Below are 17041 nucleotides of genomic sequence, written 5' to 3'. Positions count from 1 at the left end.
CTTGCATTGCCCTGTGCTGGTTAGTTGTAGTAAGGCACCAATACAATTCTCACGTCCATGAACAGAAAATACTACATAGATGATCACTATGCACTGATGAAGTCCTCCTCCACCTAAAACAAGATATTGGCAAACAGGGAAGGGTTCAGGAAGGGTTACAGGAGTGACTGGGGGTCTTGAAGACATGCCTGCCTGTGAGAGGTTCCAGTAAATTACACCTTCTGGCTCATCCTGGAAAAAGGGACAGAGTAACCTAACCATGGTCCAGCAGGGACTCTCTATGGAAATTCCTGATAGCAGAGGGCCCTGGACTGTAGCAGACATAGACACATCCTGTAGCTAGAAGATGTAGCTGTATGAATTCAGACTCGAAATAAGGCACAGATTTTACAGAGAGCAACATACCATTGGAACAACTTACCAATGGCTGCAGAGGACTTTTTCTCCATTGAGGGTTGGATGTCTTTCAAAAGCATGCTCTGGCTCAAGCACACGATACAAGATTTGTACAGGTATGAAAAGGTGTGTTGTGCAGGAGGTAAGATAGTCCTTTCAGGCCTTAAACTTTACAAGTCTATAAAAATAATGACCTGTTCAAGTTCTATTAGCTCTCCCCTTGTATTTGCATGAACAATGAATGGAAATTTCCACTGAATAGAAGAGTGTGTCTTTGTACTCCTCTGCATTTGCTTCTCTGGGAGAAGATCAACTGAAGCATTAGCTTTGGTAAGCAGCATATATCTTGTGAAGATCTCTATCTAAAAAGATAGGAGTCTTCTTTTTAAAGTCCAGTAAGGCTGTTCATGCAGCTGTAGGAGTTTGTTTCATGAGCAACTTGAACTTTGCCACTTGCTGACTTCTGAAATTGTTGCACTCTGACTTTCACGTTCACCTGATGTGGGTTTTAATATAGCAAATAAGCTTATATGAGAAACTCAATTCACTCTTTTTATACAGTCAGAAAAGTCCAGCATTTACTTCAAAAAGCAATGTGCTTTTAGTGGCGTCAGGAAATATTTATAATACGTTTTATGAATTTATCATTTAAAACGTATTACTCTTATTTATAGGACACATTAATTTTAAAATTGCAAAAGATTTACATGTTGATATATAGCACATTTCAAAAATATATATCTGAGTAAATGTTTCTATACAATAGTAACTGCTGGGCATAACTTTTGGGCCCAAGAATAATTGAAAATGCCCTTACAATTTCTTTCTTTTTTTTTATTTGAACAACTATTTATTTATCCAATAGAATGTAGTTTTCAGGCGTTCTACATTGTACTGAAGTGGTCAATGAATGAAAATAAAAGCAAAACACACATTGCTACAGGCTGTAAAGAACAGAGGACCTCAAAGTGTAGGTATATCTCATTTATGAACCATTTTCCCATATTTTTCTGGGAATGGTAAGCCAGTCAAGATCTGAGTGTGAAGGTTTTATAAAGGGAACAGGGCTAAAAGGTCATCAGAATCACCCACACAGAAGACTTAAATGGATTAAATGTGATATTTCACCATGGCCTCTTAGTTAGGATCTCATGGATCAATCTCATAGTTTTGGTGTTGAACTTCTTGGGCATGGCTTAATACAGAAGCAAACTTAACAATATTTTTCTACAGAAAACTTCAGAGATGCTGAAACGTTTTCATAGTTAAAATGTTTTACAGAATTTGAAATTAATTCCTTGTCACAATGGAAGATATTTGGCTTTCAGGGCTTTTGAGGCAACTGAAACAGTTTGATAAAACATCCATTTCAAAAACCCTTTTCTCCTCCAAAATGTTCATGTGAAAATGATTGACTGACTTTACTTAGTAATTAAGTCCCTGACCTTGACTGGTGTCACTGTTCGTATAGTGATATAAGAGGATTCATTCTCTCCAGTGCACCACTGCGTGGGCATAACTCATCTGAGTCATGATCTAGTCTACTGTTTCCATGACTGAAGAAACTTTACCAGTATTTTGGGGAACATGTGTCCTATACAGATGGAGCAGTTCCTGTACTGGCTTTTTAAAATTTTATTGGTTTTGTGATTCACAGAGACACAGCTGTCAGCATTTCCTTTCTCCTTACAGGAAATGCAGTCACATACGCTGAAGCGTACAGACATCGGAAACCTGAAGAGGGCAACCCATCAGACACTCCTGCCTCTGGTAAGGTGGTATGTGACTGAGTGATTTTGTTGGTTATTACAGAATTATTATTTCTATTAGCCAATAGTCAGAACAGTTTCCAGGCATATTTACAGTATAAGTAATTTCACTGCATAGGGAAGTGATTGCAGGATTTTAGATGGCTTCATTTCTATTCTATGATTTATAAAACCATGGAGATTTTCATAAGGAAAGTCATTTAAAAAAAGCTTTAAAATCAATTTTCTTAAATCTTTTCATGTAATGAGCTTAGTGGGGTTCTGAAAATGGAAAAGGAAAAGGTAAAAATCTGAAACTGATATTATGCACAAATTAATCGCCCTTTTTTGGACTGGCATTGACTTTTCCACTGTCCACATTTTAGGCCCCAGTAAAGCTGCTTGTTTGTTGAGGAACCTTAAATAAGAACACATTTGTTCCCTGGTAGCAAGAGCAATCCTGGACAGTCTCTGTCATGCACAGTTCCAGTCACTATTTGTAAGCGTTAATCCCCTTTCTAGCTGTAACAGCAGCATCTGCAGTTCATGTGCAAAGCAGAAAATGCTCAACTGAATGCTCTGAATGGAGCTGCAGAATGAATGTGATGCAGCACCTTCGAGCTCAGTCACAGAAAAGTGCCCTGTCCTTTCACACTAGAGGTGCAGGGAGAGGAATGTGATATTCATTTGAGAATGACCTTGTGGTTTGCAGTACAAATGCAGCTTTAAACCTCACTTTTCCTGTGGATGTCTCATTTTTGAGCTCCTGCATTATACCTAATAGTGCTGCAAGGTGATGAACACTGATGTTTTCTTTACTTATTTATTAGATGTGTATGATTGATTGATTTATTAGATGGATATACTTCCCCAAAATGGCTCTGGGTGACTTATAATAAAAAAAAAACAAATGATAAAACAAGAATAAAATACTGAAAGCAGAAAGAATAGCAAGAGAACAGCCCCTTCAAAAGACCCCTCAAATTCAAAAGTAATTCCCCCGCCTCTCACCTAGAATGTCCCTCCTAACCAACCCAACTACACCGCCCAACCTACGTGCACATCTCCATTAAAGAAAATAGCATTTTTCTTCCTCATAGTCCCTCCCATCTCTACCCACTCCTACTCCCCTGCCTCACATACAGGGAAGTCCTGACACATCCCTTACTCTCCTTCCCAAGCTCCTATTTCTCTCTCATGGGAGGCCCAAAACCCATTCATCCTTCTCTCCCCCAAAGAAACACTTTATTCCATTTCAACAATTATAACAAGCAATACACTAACCAACCCTCCCCGCTTTCCCTTTCTCTGCCCTCACCAAAGGGCATACTTGAACATTACCCTTCAGTATTACCCTTCGGTGATGCCTCCAGGCCTTATGAAGCCTACGAGTTGCTTAGGCCTTTCCCCTTTCCAGCTCAGGTAGCCATGTGGTGTCATGGCTTGATCTTGTGAATCATGTTTTCACACCTAGTGGTATTGCGTGGCACCCTGCAGTCCCTTTGAAAGGATCTCAAGGAACATTAGGGTGCTGTGGCTCCCCTGGTGAGAATCACCGCCTTAAAGGTTTTAGTGTGAGATCTTTACCCTTTCTATATATTCATTTCAGGCAATATTCAGGCCGCAACCAATGCCTTCCCCATCCTTTTTTGATGATAGTACTCTACAGGCGGATGGTCTCTATCATGAGGGTGACTGCCCTTGTCTCAAATGATCTGAATTAATAGTCAAGCAACATTGTGATGCCCCAGATTTTCCATTTAGCACCTTTGCTGCTTTCTCTGCCACAACCAATTTGTTGTCCTGTCATCAGACACAACTGAAAGGCTCCCAGTTCTCCTGCAAAATATTAATTCCAGGGTCCTTCTCCCTCAGACAGATTTCTCCCCATTTTTTACACTTGCCCAAAGAGGGTGTCCAATGCTAGCAGACACATCATGTCCACTCACTTCAGTCAGTGGCAAGGCTTTGAGACAGACAGCCTACATCTTGACTCAGAGTTAAAGAGCAGTTACTCCTACTGTGGTTATTCCTAATTAAGTTCTTCTGCTTCTCATCCTGTAGGTCCCAGCTCCCCACGTTCAGGCTGGATGTATGTTTCCATAGTAGTGGGGATACTTTCACTGATTCTGCTGACTGCCGTTACTGTCTTGTCCCACCGATGTGAGTGCCAGTTCCCAAGGACAGCCTCAGCTCTGTGCATTTGGTTGCATCCATGCATAAACTGCACAGAGAGGATTTTACACAGGAAAAATAAAACATGAGTGCAGGCCGGAGGCCGGAGCCGAGAGGCTGGGGGCCAGGGGCCGGAGCGGGAGCCAGGGGCTGGCGCGGGCTCGGCCGGCTCTGGGGAAGCGCTCCGCTCCCCCGCATCAGGGCCGCGGAGGGCAGCACTTCCCCGGAGCAGGCCGAGCCCGCGCCAGCCTCCATCCCTGCCTTGCCTCACGTCAGGGAGCAGCCGCTGCCCGCCCCGAGTGAGGCTCCGCCGGCGCCGGGACACATCCCCTGAGGCCATGCGGGGGAGCGGAGCAGTGTCCCGGAGCCGGCGGAGCCCCGCCACGCTCCCGCCCACCCCTCCCGGTGCGCGAAAGGCTGTGCGCGGCCGCACTTTTCGTTGTGCGCACGCGCGCACCGTAGAGGGCCCCTTGCCGGTGCGGCTGCCCCAGGCAGTGGGGGTGGCTGGGCGCTGTCCCGCTTCTGGGGCACCCCCAGCCAGCCCCCGCCCGGGTGGGGAAGCAGAGAGCTCCCCAGTGCAGGGCACCCCTGTGAGGAGCCGGCAGCTAAGCAGCACTGGCACGCAGTGAGGCAGCTCCCGGCTCCTGGGTGGAGCCTGGAGCTGAGCAGCGCCAGGACCAAGGGAGTTCCCCATCCCCTGTGGCCTCCTGGCCTTGGGGATGATTGGGAGCAAATTAGCTTCTAGCGAGCATCTGCACATGTGCTATTGTACAGTACCTACTATGCAGTTAGTTTACTACTTGTATTTACAGGAAGTAGCTAACTGCACAGTACAGTAATTTACTGGGCAGTAAAAGGTGCGCATGTATAGATGGTGATGCTTTACTGCAGTGTAGATTAGCCTACTGCAGTAAAGCGTCTCATGTAGACATGCCTGCTGTGTATGCATGTTACTTGGAGTGTGCTTGGGTCATGGAAAGGAGCGCTGTTCAGAAACACTATGCTCCAGTGACTGTGAGCGCTCTGCTGATGTAAGTACTGTGGTCTCTGGCCCAGGAACAAGAACGTTTCTACTCCGTAGCTCCATATCCCACTAACCACCTCCTTATAGGAGGCTGACAAGAGTGAAGGGGGATGTTTGAGTTACATGAGCGCTAACAAAATAAAATCCCAACACGCATGCTTCTTCAGTCTCCAGGGTAGGGAGACCTGAATTTCTACAGAAGATGATCAGGGCAAACAAATTAAAGTCAACCAAAAACAATGAACTTAGCATAATATCCAGTTTTTTTATAGGAATCATAAACTAGCAAAAAAAGAGACAAGCCTATTTTCATTCACTTAGTCTAGCTGCTTTACTCAAAGATCACAACATCTGTGGTGCTTGGGTGTAAAGGTAACATTTCACTGCTGCTGTTAACTGTAATCTCTTCTTTTGTATTTGAGCCTTGAGTGGCTGTACTTACAGTTCAGAGAGTCACTCCAAACTGAGTACAAATTCTGTGGGTAATTGTATATGTCCAAGGGAAACTAAGACTGACGAGAGGTGTTTGAAGAAACTTCAGATGCTCATGGAAGATCTCTGCAAGAATAAACAGGGTGAGGTACTTCAGTCCCTTTAAGCCATGAAAATGGGCAGTGTGTCTACATCCCCTCAAAAATGGCAAATGCATCTATGTTGCACCTCCTGCTCTGATAATCAGTGTAGTTGTCAGTAGTGATCAAATCACGTGGCCTCACAGGCTGAATGTGTGATTCAGGGACAGTCCACAGGCCTGGTTTAGCATGTGAGGCCAGTCCATAGGTCTGATCCAGTGTACAGGGCCATGCCATCTGTCCTGTAGGGCTCCCCACAGGTCCATAAATTTAGCATTAGGGAGCAGTGCCAGGATTAATTTCCATGGTTGTAGAGGTAATTAATACTGCTACCTCTGCCTGCTGCCAAATTTCCAGACCTGTAGAGAACCACACAGGCCAGATGATATAGCATGCCAGATCAGGTCTGTGGGCCCTATCTTGGTCACCCCTGCTGTAGATGTTAATCACAGAATCATAGAGAAGCAGGGCTGGAAGGGACTTCCAGAGGTCATCTAGTCCAACCCCCTGCCTAAGGCAGGATCATCCTTATTCAAACCCATTGTCTAACTTATTAGGAACCCAGTCAGTCCTCACACAAGCACTAGACATAACAGTCTAACCTGCCACAGCTAAAGCAGGAGGACCATGGTGGCCAACATGCTGCTGCAGAGGTTGTTAAAATACACTTGGGAGATCCAAGGAAGAGGGCCATGGTCCCCACCGCAAAGAAAGGTAAAAACTCTCACAATCTGCACCAATCTGGCCATTGAGTAAAATTTCTTCTTGACATCAGATATGGCACTTAGTGTAGGTCAGAGCAGAGGGGCAAGACCCTCTAGCCAGGAATCTCTGTGCTTAAGTCCCAGCAGGATCACTGGCACACCCCAGTCAAAATCCCCAGCCTTGGCTGCAGCCAACAACCGGTGCTTCTGAGGATGGCAAATACAGCCCCACTCATTGCTGCGCAACTGGGATAGACTCCCTAGGGAACTCCAAGAGCAATTGCATGAAGTTCACTGTACTTGATATGCAAAGGGGCTTACATGTCACATTTTAAGGTCCACAGTATACAAATGCCATGGGAGGACTTAAGTAATGATGCTCATTAATTATCTTCATCGCCCTCCCACAGAGTGTGAGCTCTGCCCCTCTGACTGGCAGCTGCACAGAGGCAGATGTTACTACTTCTCAAAGGAGGCAGATGATTGGGAGGCCAGTCGGATGCACTGCTCCGCCAACAGGTCCCAGCTCCTCATTGTGGAAGATGAGGCTGAGATGGTGAGTCCTGGAGCCCTGCACTCACTGCCAAGGGACCAGGTGCTCCCCTGGGCTGCAATCTCCAAATGTACGTGGAGCTGTCTTGATGCGGGCTCACTTGAGGTGCAGGCTGTGTCTGGGCTTTTGACTTCCCTCTAGGAGAGGCTTGTCTTAGAGAGAAGCCAAGTAGGCCCAGGATTGGTCTGGCCTCTCCAGTGGACCCTGCTTGATGACACCAGAGTGACTGATTCAGGATGGGGGCAGAAGGGATTCCCAGAGTCAGTGGGAGACTGATGGGAGGAGCTCAGGTATCCCTTCCTACCACCACCGTGCCAAACAGAGTGGCCATAGCTGTGGGGATGGGATGAGATAGTGTCAGGGGTGTTTTCCCCACTCCTTTGGTTTCCTAAAAGGGAGAAGGCTCAGCCTTCCTGTTGGACAGACAGTTCATGCAACCAAGCCTTTGCCCATACTTTCTTTGCTGATTCAGGGCAGAGATTCTCTTTACATAGGGCAAAGGTCCTGGCTGTCTTTGCTGGAATCTCACTTCAGAGTCTAGCTGTTTCATACAACCCCTGTTTCTGTGACCATGAGGTTTCTGGAGTTGGAAGCTCTAGGGCTTTGTTCCTGGAAATCTAGAGACAAAGGGATTTTGAAAACTTTCTCTAGGCTTAGAATCTGATGGGATACAGATCTGTTTGTCCTGGCAGGGAGTTTGAAAGAAGGCACATGAATCACCGTCAATCCTAAGGTTTTTTTCCAACCAAAGCAGTGACTGCTGTGGCTGAGCCAATGATCTTCTCCAGTTGACTTTTAGGGTTGGGGCTAAACCTGTATTGAAGCTGAATTTGTGAAAGAGAAGGTAAGCCAGGGCTGAAAGCCATATAACTGAGTAATGTGTTTCTGCTTCTTCCATAGGAATTTATAGATAACCAAAAAGAAAAAAATAAGTTTATCTGGCTCGGACTGCTCTTTAGAGAGAAGGAGAATCAATGGATTTGGCTCAATGACTCACGATTCAAGGAACACAGGTTAGGATTTTTGGTGGTTCTTGGTATAAATATGAAGTTGCATTAGTCACAGTGCAGTTGCATGCCTGGATCCCCTGCCTCCTCATGGCCATTTCCCAAAGTGCAGGCTGAGTCTTATGCCTAAGGCACATATCTTGTTCCAGCTCAGATTCCAACATAACCAGCAAGGTCAGCTCCATGCAGACGGGCCCTCAACTGGCAGAATCAAAGTCTTGGGAAACCACACAGCATGGATGCTGTTGATCTAAGGCCTCAACTCAGTCTCAAGTCACTACCTTCCAGGGCTCCCTGAGTCCATCTTGCTTTCTTTTCTGTAGGTGTGGGTAAATATAGGAACTACAGTTCTTCCTCTTTTTCTTTTCATGTCTCTACACCACATACGACCATTTTGTTACACGTGCTTGGGTCTTTCATTGTACGCGTGCCTTCAAGCAGCTGACACTGAAGCAGGTGTTGCATAATCTGAGGCTCTGTGCTGCAGTCAGGTGGCTGAGCCAATGGTACAGCCCCACTTCTTCATTAGTTCCTTGGAGTGTCTGACTCCAGTACATAGGCAGTTGACACATCGCCACCTTTGCCATGGTTTGTCAGCCCCTGGTGGTAAGGGCTAGGTTGTTGAAATGTCTATTTTTCTACTGTCAGGTACTTTCTTCAGTGCTACACTGAAATGCATTCATGGAAGATACTTAACTATGTGTAAAATATGACATCACAAGTAGTGTTTATATGGCTGTGTCTGGTCTAGGGGTAAGGACACTCAAGTTACTTAGTTTGGAGTGAAAGTGAGTAGGTCCTTCCTGTGTATCAGCTGCCTCTCAATGGGTGTGTCTACATGTCGTGGTACGGTGATGTTAGTGCTGCGCCATGTTTTAGTACTTGCTCGGGGGAAATATTAAAACACAGCGCAGTTGCTGCCTGTACAGCAGCGTATGGGCGGCACACAGATTCACCGGCTATGTTGCCACAGTGGCGTGCAATAGCCAGGCAACGTGCTGTTATGGCAACATAGCCAGTGATCACATGTAAACCCATGTGATTGCTACATCACCATAGCGCATCATACAGTGACGTAGTGTTGCTACATAGTTGGAGGGTGACATGGAGCCATACTCAATAACTGCCCATATGCATGCTTTTATCTCATGGTAAGTAGAGCTAAAACCATCAGACCTTTGCCCACAGTGAAAGAGGGGTAAGTTACAGTGGTTACCACGGAGAAAGAGTGTGCATACCAACAGTTTCAGCAAGGCACATGAGGCAAACTGAAATCTCACCCCATAGGAGTTTGCATGCTCATATTCCCCTTTGCCATGTGGTAAATAGTTGTATGGCCATACACTAAGGGTGAAATCTTGGTGCTATAGGATTAGGAAGGCAAAATTCCCATAGGGTTAGTTGGAATTGGGGTTTAGTCAAAAGGCTTTTACTAGGGCAGCTAGACTGGTGGAACCACAATGGTGCAAAACCATTCCCAACTACACAGGGCCTTTCTCAGCATCAGGATGAGGCTGATGATCTCATGTGTGTCCTTCTGAAGCATCATGTGGCATCCAGCAAGAAGAAGGCTGTGGCACTGGTAGGGTTACCAACCCTCCTGGATTGACTAGAATCAGCATTGATCTCCTGGTGACTATTGAAAGCAATCTGGGAGACTGATATTGGGAATGGATTGAACAGTACAATTAATGACATAATGTTATGTTGGGGGGAAAAATCTCCTGGAATAGCTTTTGTTAGAGATGGCAATCCTAGTAACTGGTGGGAATATGCTAGAGAGACAAACTTGCTGCTGTGTGGTGGGGATTGCAGATGGGCACATTTTTCTAGTAGGGGTGGAAGTGTGTTGCTGTAGTCATAATAGGCCAGAAAGTTTATGAGAGGAAGGGGTTTTTGTGATATATTTTACTGGACCAATTGCATAGTTAGGAAAGAAGTTTGACAAGCTTTTGAATACAAGGTAGCCTTCTTTAAGTCACTATACCTACATCCACATGTATATAAATGTGTGTATATGTGCACATGCACACACACACACACTTGCTCACTCACTCGCTTGCTCTCTTTCTCTCTCTATGTATATATAAATTTATATTGGACCAGCTATGTGGCTGATTCAAGAAAAGAGATCACCTTGGTAAATATTTCTAAGTAGCTTTAAAAATCACAGGAAATCTCCTTTAGTCAATGAAATTATTCATTCATACCTGATGGCAGCAAATATCTGATGGGTTTTACACCCTTGGGGATTCTACTGTAAATATCTGGCAAATGAGACTCATGGGGCGATCCCTCACACTCATCCCAGCTCCTGTTGGAGTTTGTCTACATGCACAGTGGTTTGCTTTGCTGATAATCCTATGGTAGTTGTGGTCTGGCTGGCTAGAGAACTCAATACATCTGTATGCTCTTCCCTCATGTTAAGTAGAAGCTAACTCACTATAACTGAGCTCTCAGTGAGAAAAAGGTAAGTTATTTGTGCTTAGGCTCCATTTGACTTGGAGTAAGAGCATGCAAGCAAAAGCTGTGGATGGCGAATGTGCACCCAGCAGTGTTAAGGGGAGCAATGTGCCCGTACTGATCCCAGTACTTGAGCTGGCGTGGTCATCTGTATATGGCATGGCACTGTGCCCTGCAGACATATTCATAGCATCTGGCCATCCAGGACTATGATTTCTTCATAGTGACTGTAATGTTGCATGGTGCAAGTCGAAACAAACCTTTGTACTCATCATGGCAGGAGCCCATCGGCAAATACTCCCCAGGCATGTATTGGGTATTCTTGGTGTGTGGTGTCTCCTGAACTGAGCCCTGTGTCTCCCCTACACTCTGGGCTTTGGGATTTATTTCCCTGCATCTCTCTCCATTTTTCTCACAGTCATTAAACCTCGGTGTTTCATCCCCAGGTGAGGGGTTTCTTTCTGCTGCTAATCTTGACAGTCATGGATGGAAAGGACCTGGGATCCTAAGGGTGTCATGTACATCCCCACTATTCCTTTACATGGGCTGGAATGTGTTTACAGAGCCCAGTCAACCAAAATGTGTGGCACATTCCTTCCCACACTGTCCCCTGCCTTTTCATAGCTCTGTGCAAACCTTTCAGCAAGGTGTTTCTGTTCCCTCCTCAGGAAAGTGGAAGTAAAAAGAAGAGAACCTGGGAAAAACTGTGCTGTTTACAAGAAGGAAATGATTGAATCCGGATGCCTGTGAAACAACGCACAGATGGATCTGCAAGAGAAATGCAACCACATTGGCCCTATCAAATACTACAAGATCATAGGCCCTACCCTATACTGAAGAAACCGTGTGACATTTAATTGTAAATAATCACCAGGGCTTTCAGCTGCAACCTGAATAGTCCTGCTTGCACTGATCCCTGGACCGCTAGAGGGAGGGGGTGTTATAACCCTGAACTCTGTTTTTCAGTGCTCCAGCCACAGCAGGTTTGCTCCAGGCACTATTCATGTAATATATGTTCAACTGACTTGGGACAGAAAAATACACATAGCCCCTGAAACAGGGACCAGGACTCCCCTTCCTAGCTGAAGGTGCTCCTCACAATGCTGGAATCAGGGGCCCTCTTTGAGCACACCCTCTTCCCCTCCGTCCTTTCCCAGTAAATGTTAATTTTATTTTCTGCACAGTGGTCCCAGTTTCAGCAGGCAGAGGGGGTTGTGGGGGATGGTGTCTCCTACACCTAACCTATGGCCTGCTGACTGACTCACCTCTCCTAGGTGTCGGTGTCAGGCTGAGGAGGGAAATGAACATTGACACTCCTCTTCCTGGGTGGCTTCTGTAATCACCAGGGCATGACCCTCGGATGGGCAGCACTCCCATTTCCATCTCTGGTTGAAAAGGAAAGCATTAGCCGTGCCTGCTCCTGTCACAGACTGGTTGCATGTGCATGCCCACAGGGCAGTACTCCAGGAAGTGGGATGAAGGATCCTCTCTGCAGGCCTGGACAGATGCCTGCACTGTAGAGAGGGCAGGGTTTCTGGGACACTGTGTTGTGGGGCACGTTGTATTGGGAGTGCTAAGGAGCTTCATGCTCCATAGCCCCAGGGCTCTGGGCTGACTGCTCTGTGGAAGCACATCATTCTCCCCAGACATTATACAGGGAGCCCAGGCACCAGCCCAGGGGGCAGGTGCTGCAACCCCGCTGTGCAGATGTCTCAGCTCTTGGCAGGATCCAGGCAGCAGTGACTCAGGAAAGAGGGATGGTCTTTGAAACAAACTCTACACTGGGCTGGGAAGACCTGGGGTCAGTTCTTTCTGCTGGCAAATCAGAGATACAGACACAGACACAGACATAAACCTGGAGCTCTGTCCAGATTAAAAGTGCTGCCAACCAGGACAGGCATCTTATATCATTGTGCTGTCAAAAAAATGCAGTGCTGTTAAATACAAAATATTAATCTTCATAGTTTCATAGTTTCTAGGGTCGGAAGGGACCTGAGCAGATCATCTAGTCCAACCCCCTGCCATGGCAGGAAAGAGTACTGGGGTCAAACGACCCCAGCAAGGTGTTCATCCAGCCTCCTCTTAAAAACCCCCAGGGTAGGAGCCTGCACCACTTCTCTTGGAAGTTGGTTCCAGACCCTAGCCACCCTGACTGTGAAGTAGCGCCTCCTGATATCTAACCTAAACCTACCCTCTGCCAGCTTGTGACCATTATTCCTGATCACTCCTGGCGGTGCTTGGGGGAACAGTGACTCCCCCAATGCCTGCTGATCCCCCCTGACTAGTTTATAACAGGCCACGAGATCCCCCCTCAGCCTTCTCTTTTGGAGGCTGAACAGGTTCAGGTCCCTCAGCCTCTCCTCATAGGGTCTGCCCTTCTGTCCCCTGATTATGCAAGTGGCCCTCCTCTGGACCCTCTCGATGCTGTCCACATCCCTCTTGAAGTGTGGTGCCCAGAACTGGACACAGTACTCCAACTGTGGCCTGACAAGTGACGCATAGAGGGGGAGGATCACCTCTTTGGACCTGCTCGAGATGCATCTGTGGATGCATGACAAGGTGTGCTTGGCCTTCCTAACTGCCTCCCCACACTGCCAGCCATGTTCATCTTGGAGTCAATTGTGACTCCAAGATCCTTTTCCGCCTCTGTGCTGACAAGAGGCAAGTTCCCTAACCTGTAGGTATGGTGCCGGTTGTTCTTCCCCAGATGCATCACTTTGCACTTCTCTGTGTTGAAACCCATCCTATTCTCGTCCGCCCACCCTTGTAACCTGTCTAGGTCTGATTGCAGCCTGTTGCTTCCTTCTAGCGTGCCCACATCCCCCCACATCTTAGTGTCATCAGCAAATTTGAACAGGGTGCTTTTTACCCCCTCGTCAAAATCACTGATGAAGATGTTGAACAGCGCGGGCCCGAGGACTGAGCCCTGCGGAACCCACTGCCCACATCCTTCCAGGTTGAGAAGGACCCATCCACCACCACCCTCTGGGTGCGGCCCACCAGCCAGTTGGCAACCCATTTGACTGTATGGGTGTCTACACCACAGCCCCCCAGTTTCTTAATGAGAAATGGGTGAGAGACAGTGTCGAAAGCCTTCCGGAAGTCCAGGAAAACGATGTCCACTGCTACCCCTGCATCTAATGATCTGGTGATCTGATCATAGAAGGCCACCAGGTTGGTCTGACAGGACCTGCCACTGATGAACCCGCGTTGGTTGCCCCTAAGCATGCAGTCCCCTGCTGGCCCCTCCTGGATGTGTGCCAGAATAATTTTCTCAAACAACTTGCCTAGGATCGAGGTAAGACTAACCGGCCTATAGTTTCCGGGGTCCTCCTTCCTCCCTTTTTTGAAGATGGGAACCACGTTGGCCCTCTTCCAGTCCTCCGACACCACTCCTGAGCACCACGAGAGCTCGTAAAGCCATGCCAGGGGTCTTGCAATGACCTCGGCCAGTTCCTTTAGAACTCTAGGGTGGAGATCATCCGGGCCGGCTGACCTGAATATGTCCAGCCCCTCCAGAAGCTCCCTAACTAAATCCTCGCTAAGCCGTGGCCCATGTGTGCCTCCCCCAGGGCCCAGCAGGGAGGTGGCTGTTCTGGTCCCTACTTAGGAAGACGGAGGCAAAGAAATCGTTAAACACGTTAGCTTTGCCATCAGGTGTGACGACCAAGTTTCCCATCGCGTCCTGCAAGGGCCCCACATTACCCGGGACCTTCTTTTTACCCCCTATGTATTTAAAAAAGGACTTCTTATTGTTCTTAATCTGGGAAGCTAGTCCCAGTTCCATCTCTGCCTTGGCCTTCCTAACTACCCCTCTACATCCCCGAGCAACTGCAGAATAGTCTTCCCTGGCGATGACCCCTTCTTTCCATTGGGTGTAAGACTCCTTTTTAGCAAGGAGACATTCCCGGATGCTTTTGGTGAGCCATGGAGGCTTGTGCGCTCTCCTGCTCCCTTTGATCCTGGTTGGGATTACCTTCCTTTGGGCTTGGAGGATCGTCTCCTTAAAGAGCAACCACTCTCCTTGGACACCTGGCTCCCCTCCCCTCTGGGACCTCAGCACCTCTCCAACTATCCTCCTTAGCTCACTGAAGTTTGCCCTCCTAAAATCTAGGGCCGCTGCCTAACTGCATGCCTTTGCCACCTTGCGCTGCATGGTGAATTCCAGCAGGCGATGATCGCTGTCACCCAGGTGGTCGAGCACCTGCAGCCCCCTCACCAGGTCATCACCCGTGGCCAGCACTAGGTCCAACAAGGCGTCCCCCCTGGTGGGGCTGTGCAACTCCTGGGTTAGATGGAGGTCCTGCACTCTGGCCAATAACCTACGTGAGCGTTCAGACCTGGCTGACTGCTCTTCCCAGCAGATGTCTGGGAAGTTCAGGTCCCCCATGACTACCACATCCTTAGCCTTCACTACCTCTGTGAGCTGACCCAGGAATTCCTGGTCAAGCTCTTCTTCCTGGTTGGGAGGTCTGTAGTAGACTCCCACCATTAAATCTCTTTCCCCTTGACTGCCTTGTACTCTAACCCAAAGCACTTCAGAGTGCCCCTCCCCTGACTCCTTGCTAATTGACGAGGATGTGTATTCCTCCTTGGATGAAATAAGTGTACTCTTAGGTATAATTAGTGCAAAAAGGCTTAAAGTGTTAGGAAAAAATACATTTTGGTTTGTGTTTGAGATTAAAAGAAAATGAGTTCTCAACAGATCTCAAATCCTTTATGAGTTTTACATGAGTATCTTTGGTTTATATAGCAAAATATACTATAACCTGTATAACGTACAACCATCCATCGTCCTCCCCCAACGGCAGGGCCCAGACCAGGACCTGCATACTAAAACCAATGCTGCTATGCATTTAAGGTAACTTACTCACACCACCAGGACATGCTGCTCACACACTACCCCATCCAGATTCCTGTCTCAGCCCTTAAGATGCGAGTCAAAGGCTTCTTCATATTACAGGTGTCTTTGCTAGTGGGAGCTGGGCTGGAAACTGCTTCTGGTGGCTTCTGGACCACAGCCATGTGGTTAGGAGGCACAGAGATCCTGAGAAGCACCAGCTGGAAACAGGCTTCAGGAGCCAGCAGAAAGCAAGGGTGTATCCACATCATCTTTCTGACAGCTTCTCCATGATGGCAAAAGCCATCTGACCCGCATAGCACTGGGGTTGCTCTGGTTGCAGAATGGAAGATCACAGCCACCCTACAGGAGCTGTGGACATGTGCAGTACTGCCAGGCCAAAGATGACATTTGGGACTTTCAGGCTATAACCAAGGTGTGGCTTTTGCCTGCCATCTTCTTCCCCATGATTCCTACCTATGTTCATCCTGGTATACATCTAGCTGCCCAAAGTAAAGACCTTTCGTCCTTTTAGTCTCATGGTTGGGGCACTTCCCCAGAGATCAAAAGACGTAGGTACTGGCCTCCCCCTCACCCAGAGGGGTTTACAGCCTGCACCTTCAGCCTCTCAGCACACTGCTCTAACCCCCAGGCTAAACATTGTCCTGACTGCCATCCCCTGGAAACTGGCCTACTATGTATCAAGGAGGGGAGGATAGATGGCACCAGGGGAAGCAGAGCAAGCTAACAGGAGTGTCCCTCAGTGAGATGGATACTCCCTTGGATGGGACAGGTTCTACTGGGTTCTCACACTGCCCATAATGGGAAAGAAGCTGTCCCACCACTATTTATCCATTTCATCCATTTAAATCCAAGGTGAAGAAGTGCCATTGGAGAAGCAACCAGAAACAAGGGCTGCTTCCCTTCTGGGACAGAGTCCACTTGCTGTACCCAATGTGCCTAACAGTAAAACACATGGCCTCCAGGAGACATAGACCTTAAATAGTGCAACACACCACTCAAGGGAAAGGAACCTCTGTAGAAAAGACAATGTGTTGTTAAACCGCTGTGTCCAAGGGATTTGTGTCTCAGCCCCAATTGCACTCTGAAGCCCCTTGCCTGCTGTCAATGACCCTGCAGCTGTGACTCTGTGAGCCCAGCTTCTCTCTGCTGATAAGTTAAACAGTTCTAAGTACTTGTGAACTCACCTCTGGTGGCTCCCTGACTAATAAGTGGTGATAGTCAGAAAAAAAACATTCAAGTCAACATGGCTGAATCAAGCTCTGTGTTGATACAGAGTGTGAGAGCTTTGCCATATTTTTAAGAAAAGACTCTTGGTGTGTGGTATGCCCCCTTTCCTGGCCCAAAAACATGGCTCAAGGAAGATCAGTCGTCTTCTGACTGTAACAAGTGGGCGTTCCGGGGCTGCTCTCAACATAGTCCCGCCCAGTTGCTTTCAGGCAAACCACCTGCCCATCTCGTCAAGACCAGGAGCTTCCTGCCATCCCCAATAGCTCCTCCTTTACCTCTGAGTTGTACTGAGCAGCAGCTCAGCTGAA

At 47.4% G+C, this 17041-nt stretch overlaps 1 protein-coding gene across 1 annotated transcript; it reads left to right on the top strand.

Annotated features, from left to right (window-relative positions):
- The first annotated feature begins 4106 nt into the window (after positions 1-4106).
- On the top strand, positions 4107-11914 carry LOC149851779 (natural killer cells antigen CD94-like). The gene is made up of 5 exons (XM_090030389.1): positions 4107-4307; positions 5766-5918; positions 7030-7175; positions 8073-8185; positions 11311-11914. Exons 1-5 carry the CDS (start codon positions 4235-4237, stop codon positions 11390-11392), a joined length of 567 nt encoding a protein of 188 aa, XP_089886515.1. The 5' UTR covers positions 4107-4234; the 3' UTR covers positions 11393-11914.
- Positions 11915-17041: the final 5127 nt, after the last annotated feature.

This window comes from Crocodylus siamensis, unplaced genomic scaffold (genome assembly GCF_052110815.1).
Source record: "Crocodylus siamensis isolate JL-2025a unplaced genomic scaffold, ASM5211081v1 HiC_scaffold_215, whole genome shotgun sequence".
Lineage (NCBI taxonomy): Eukaryota > Metazoa > Chordata > Crocodylia > Crocodylidae > Crocodylus > Crocodylus siamensis.
The sequence above is the reverse complement of the archived record's forward strand: the minus strand, read 5'-3'. Positions and strand labels throughout refer to the sequence as shown.